This window comes from Phaethon lepturus, unplaced genomic scaffold (genome assembly GCF_000687285.1).
Source record: "Phaethon lepturus isolate BGI_N335 unplaced genomic scaffold, ASM68728v1 scaffold947, whole genome shotgun sequence".
NCBI classification, from domain to species: Eukaryota; Metazoa; Chordata; class Aves; order Phaethontiformes; family Phaethontidae; genus Phaethon; species Phaethon lepturus.
This window is the reverse complement of record NW_010549549.1, coordinates 1-5,829: the sequence shown is the minus strand read 5'-3', so window position 1 is coordinate 5,829 and position 5,829 is coordinate 1. Positions and strand designations below refer to the sequence as shown.

At 43.4% G+C, this 5,829-nt stretch overlaps 1 protein-coding gene across 1 annotated transcript in view; it reads left to right on the top strand.

The window, feature by feature from the left end:
• The window catches only part of THUMPD2 (THUMP domain containing 2), a gene marked incomplete at both ends in the record, with an annotated part of 6,867 nt that extends 1,626 nt beyond the window's left edge, over positions 1–5,241 (top strand). The window contains 6 exons of the mRNA XM_010290273.1: positions 1–59; positions 1,537–1,589; positions 1,859–1,946; positions 2,553–2,624; positions 3,241–3,355; positions 5,124–5,241. Of these exons, the coding sequence (XP_010288575.1) occupies positions 1–59; positions 1,537–1,589; positions 1,859–1,946; positions 2,553–2,624; positions 3,241–3,355; positions 5,124–5,241 (505 nt within the window). The remainder of the gene's footprint in view (positions 60–1,536; positions 1,590–1,858; positions 1,947–2,552; positions 2,625–3,240; positions 3,356–5,123) is intronic.
• Positions 5,242–5,829: the final 588 nt, after the last annotated feature.

Below are 5,829 nucleotides of genomic sequence, written 5' to 3'. Positions count from 1 at the left end.
GCATAGCGCTCATGAAGCAGCATGGGTGGCAGGCTGATCTGCGGGACCCCGATCTAGAGGTAGTGCTGCTTGTTTGCCAGATGGCCTGTTGCTGCTTCCAGAATTTCCTCTGATATCTTCTGGTTTGTTCTCTTCTCCCTTTGCACTCGGGACCGTGGCCTCTCCCCTGCTTGTCTTTCTGCTGCTGAATTTAACTAGAAATCGTCTGCTAGCACTGAGCAAAGCTTTTCAGTGGCCTGTGCGTGCACACCTTCCAGAGCACTGACGCTCCAGTCATAAATACCAGACTGGCCAGCATAGGCCTGTAGGTCAGGGGAAGGATCCATACAGGAGATGTCTCAGGGTCTGGCATGCGCTTACAAACTGCCGGACTCTGACTCTGTGGAAAACGGAGATCACCTGAGCCATTGGGCAGCTAGTTTAGCCTCTGTAGGGGAAGAGAGCGAGCAGCAAGGTTGTGTTCTTGAGGAACTTGACTTGAGAATGCCAATTATGGAAGAGCTTCCTCCTAGACCCTGTCCTTGACAAGCAGCTCGCTTAAGACACCTTCTATGGTGCAAGCTGTCTGGAGACCTTGGAAAGGACTCATTGCTGTTGACAAGCTGTTTCTCCGTCCCTGTGCTTGGGATATGGAGGCTGCTCTTGGCACTGATGCTGGGAGATCTGAGGCCTTCTGTAAAAAGCTCCAAGTTCATCTACTGTCTCTGGTTTTCCCAGGCTGTGCATCAAATATGGCTTCTTTGAGCCTCAAGTGGGGCTCTTGTTCTTGAATGGTTTCAGAGAAAAAAATCTGAACAAGTGCTGAGGTCTGGGATTTTTCAAAAGCATCGTGTTTCTCTTTGGGCTTCCTGGGGAGGGATTGCAGTCATGCAAGACCTGATGGGGAGCTCAGTCTCCTTTTTGGATGCTCTCTGTGGGACAGGAAGACAATTTCTTTGGGCTGACTATATTTTTATAACGATTTCCCACATTTGCCTTCCATCTAAAATGCCCCTTTGTGGCACTTCAAAAAAGGAAAAAAAAAAAAAAATCAAGGCTAGATGCATTGTCTTTAGTGAAACTATTAATGCTTTTTACTATATTCTCTTACAAGCAAGTTTGGCCTAGTAAACAGTGACTGTTGTTACCTACACTGGATTCAGTGGGATTTTTTTTTTTTTAAAGTGTGTGTGAATAACCGAGTGCCTATAGTATACAGTCAATAATCTCCTGCTTAGAGTAAATGGTTTTATAATTAAAAATATCCATTCGATGTTACAAAAATTGGTTCCCTTAAAGGTTCAAATGCTTGCCGATGGATTCCTGGCTGACAGAATTACCCTCCCAAATTGCTTAAATATTAAATTCTATTTGAAATGGCATTCAGATTACCTAGTGTGATTTCTTCCAATTAATCATAATTGCCTAAAGCGTGTATTTTTGTTCTTAAAAACTAGCATCAGAAGTTTGTAGAAACATCTTCTGTGTCTGGTTTAAATTAATTAAAGCTATTGTGTCAGGTTGAGAGTCTCTAATGTAATTTTTTTCCTCTTTCAGATCTTTGTACATCTTAATGACATTTACTCTGTGGTGGGGATTCCTCTTTTCAGGTAGGCATTCTCATAAGATTTGTCTTGGCAGTATCAGAACAGGCATAATTTCTAAGTCGTCTTGCTGTCCCCTGTGAGTATTTGTCTTCTGGTTTGATATTCATTGGACTGTCACATTAGCCTTGTGGTCTGTTCAGAGTTTATCCGAGCACGTAGGCCAGACTTTGCAGTGGGTTATGGATAAAAGCTTTTTTTCATGGGCTTTTCTGGGTAGTTGTACCATTAGCTTCCATTGATTTGTTGTTGTTATTTTGTTTTTCTGTCTGCAGGCTTCCATTGGCAAACAGAGAGTATATCAAAACAGCAGGACTGCGGTCAACAGTTGCGTGGGCCATGGCATCTCTGGCTGAAATCAGTGTGAGTGTTTGTGGCAAAGATGTAGAGCCCTGAATGAAGGGGAGTTGCTGCTTGTTAGGGCTGGAGCTGGCAGCTTTGAAGAAGTGTGGTGATTTTAATGCCCCATGCTGTAATGCATGTGGACAGGGTTTGCCTTATCTGTGATCAGAATGTGCTGTCACCTGGTGTTCAACCAGATATCTACTGTAATCCCAGGTCCCTCTCAAGAGAGGTGCTATTCCTTGTAGAGATGTATGTCTAAATGGCAAGATTTTTTCATTGTCTAGGCTTCAAACCTTGTTTGGGGTTGTTCTCCCAAGGGAAAACAGAAGCAAGTGTAATGTTTGCCACAGATGAATTTGGTACCAATATCTGTCTGCAGTCCACTCATAATTTTTTTTCCCTTAAATGTCACCTCAAGGCTAGATGCATTGTCTTTAGTGAAACTCTTAATGCTTTTTACCATATTCTCTTGCAAGCAAGTCTGGCCTGGTAAACCAGTGACTGTTGCTACCTACACTGGCTTCAGTGGGAGTTTGTAGGTGATCTGTACATCGCTAAGTAAGCTTTGTCATGGGGAGAGGAGTCTGTCTTGCATGGGATACAGTAACCCCTTTATTTTTGTAGGCAGGTGCCTTTGTGCTGGATCCCATGTGTGGGCTAGGAACGATACTGCTGGAAGCTGCCAAAGAATGGCCTGTGAGTATCACAGTGGCAACAGGCAGGACCTCTGTAAGGTGGCTTGTAGTTGCAGCCGGAAAAATCTGTACCACAGTTATACCAAAGTGTGTTACTGGAAAGCTGGAACCAAACTGATCTTTCTAGGCAGTTGTTAGAAGTGTTTTAGTACAAACATTCCTCCACAGGAATGTGAAACCAAGTCCTAGATACTTGTGCAGGCAGGTGCTAGCAGCCCTGTATTTATACTGCAGAGTTTGTGTGAGGCAACCATGGACTTTTAAAACTGCCTGGGCTTATCCTGGGAAAGCAGGTGTCAATGTGACAGTACAGTCAGTAGTCAGTATTAGAGGCAGCATGGCTGTCTGTAGCTAGCTGGGGTCTTGCTTTTAGAACATAGTCTCAGTATTTCTGTAAGTTACAGGTGTCATGAGCAGACCAGAACCTGAAATGAGTGAAGATAGCACATCCTTCCCCCATTCCTCTGGGTCTGTATTTGCTCTGTGTAATGATAGTAGATCTCCCAGCAAGGGGTTCGTCTTGGAAGAGGTGTGCAACAAGGCAATTCTGAGAAGGGTTTATAAAATAAATACAGCTGTTTGTCAACTAAATGTCTTTTCTCTTTCTCTCTGAACAGGAAGCCTGTTACTGGGGTGCTGATATAAGCGATTCACAGTTAGAGGGTGCAGATGTGAATATTAGGACTGCAGGCTTGATGGATAAGATTGAGTTACTTAAAGCTTCTGTGAAAGGTATGTCATGACTTCCCAAGGGAGACATGTTTGAAGTTTTTTTGTGGTTCTGGGGTTATACAGGTAGTGTAGGCTCTCTTGAGGTGATGTGTAGTAGAGCTAACTCTCAACAAATAGCTGAGTAGTGACTCTGTAGTGCTAGTGAATGGATAATTATTTATTCTCCCCTCCCCACCCCCAAACTTAGGCAAGAATAAACTCAGCAGAGGACAATGAAAATAAAAATTGTCAGACATGGGCAGTGGTTGTCTGTCGTAATGGTAACTTAATGAATACCACAAAGAGTACATACTAGGTGAGAGTTCTTTGTCTCTTATGGGAACACAAGGAGAAATCTGGATAAAATGTTGCTTGTGTAATAGTAGGGACTCATTAAGCTTAGCGTTGAATTGTTGATGTGTTGCAGTAGGCATATTTTAAATGACGATGCCTTTCTCCTGGAAGAGGGAATTTGTTTGCTCTCAGTTCATGAGCTAGTCTGGGGAGAAGATAATAATTATATGACCTTCTTCTGGACCTCAAAGCCTGAGTCTATAGTTCTATAAGAAATCCATGACGGACAAAAGCTGGGTGTTTTGCCCTGTGCATGGGTGATCAAGTATGCATATTTTTTTTTTTACCTTGCAATGTCTATTTCTTACCAGAATGGTAACAAATATTATTTCTTTTTTATAAGAATATATATATAGCATTATTTCTTACTTGATAGCTGTGATTGGGCTTGGCTTCTATGATAATGGAAGGTACTTTGATGTCAGGCTTTTCTAATACTGAATAAGTAATTGGTGTCTTAGTCACTGGTCAGAAGCTGTTATTTCTGCAGGTCCTTGAGGACTGTAGGTAACTTGTCCTTCCATTTGTAGATAAAATTGTTATACAATTGTTGTGCTGCAAGTGTTGATCCAAGAGTGGTCCAAGAAACCTCTCCAGCCACTTCTGGAAAGGCTGGCATAGAATTGCAGCAGGGTTTAGGTGAGAAGGGACCACTGGAGGTCTTTAGTCCTGTTATCTGCTGGGAGTGGGGCTAACCCCAAACCTGGGTCAGGTTGCTCAGGGCCTTTTCCAGTTGAGTTTTGAGCCTTCTGAGGTACAGAGAGCCCATAGTCTCGTCCTTTCACATGCTGGCTACGCTCTGGCCAGCACAGCGTGGTATGTGGCTGGCCTTCATCACCACAAGGGTGTAGTGCTGCCTCATGGAACTGACTATTCCCAGCATGCAGAAACTCTGGAGAGATACTTTAAAGACAGTAGGTCTGACAGAATCCTAGTGATTCTGGCTGTTCAGTCCAGTTCAATCTGAACTGGATTCCTGGGGAGAGAAAAGGGGGATGGAGAGGAATTTAACATATGGTTCCTTGCCATTCATATGTGTGTATCTGAACATCTGTGCTAAGTAATGTGCTTGCAAGCTTAGCTCTCCTTTTGCATCTTGATTGTAAAGATATATGGTGAGTTGAGAAGCAGCAGTTAGTTTGGAACCATGCAGTGTCCTGTTAGGAGTCTTACACTCATACCACCTGTAACAAACATATCACCAGTATCAGGGAATCTGCAAGCTAAACCACACTCTCATGTATTTGTCTCTTCCCAGTCTGCATTGGGTTGGTGGCTTTATAGTGCTGTTTCTGAAGATAAGTACAGAAGGAGCTAGGAATCTGGGTGCATAACCCACAAAAGAGCTGGCAGACAGTTTTGTAAGGTGAATGGTGGCATAGTTGCTGTTCATTTTTCACATAGTCAGATGTAAAGACCTGCCTTTATTCTGCAGCATTGCCGTTGCCTTCAGAAAGCTTTGACGCTGTGATTTCGGATATTCCGTTTGGGAAGAAGTTCAAGATCAGAAAAGACATAGAGCTCCTTCCAGATATTCTTCAGGAAATGGAGAGGTACGTGTGGTCTTTGCTGTGCTTGGAGTTTGGTGTAAATGTCATGATGGTTTGCAATCCTAGGTGTTTGGTCAGCTTCAGGTTTGGTTTATTCCAAACTCTCCAGTTCTGTAGTCTGATCCTGTGCAGGCTGTGAAAGTCTGAGTCTTTTACTCGTCCCTTAAAGGCTGTTGTGGCTTGTCTTGCAAGCTGTGGACGTGCTGATGGCAGTGCAAAGTGACAAGGAATGAATTTGTTGTCTGAGCCACACTCAGAAATATTCTTTACAAGGCAGAAAGGAGAAAGAGGAGAGGATGACCTTGACAAACTTTGCCAGGCAAATAAAGCAATACTCCTTTCTCTGTTGAGGTCTGCTTGTAGAAAATTATAGGCTTTCTTTTTGGGTTCAGAACCAAGCTTTTACCAGCCTGCCTTGTCGGGAAGGATCTCAGACCAGAAAATGGTGGTATGCATTTTCCTTTCTGTTAGTGTGTACTGGAACATCCAGCTAGCCACCTGGTCTGCTTTTAGATGCCTCCTTTCATCTCTCACCCTGTCCCCACCACTAAGACTTTTCAATCCGCTTGCTGTGAACAGAGCCAGGATAGT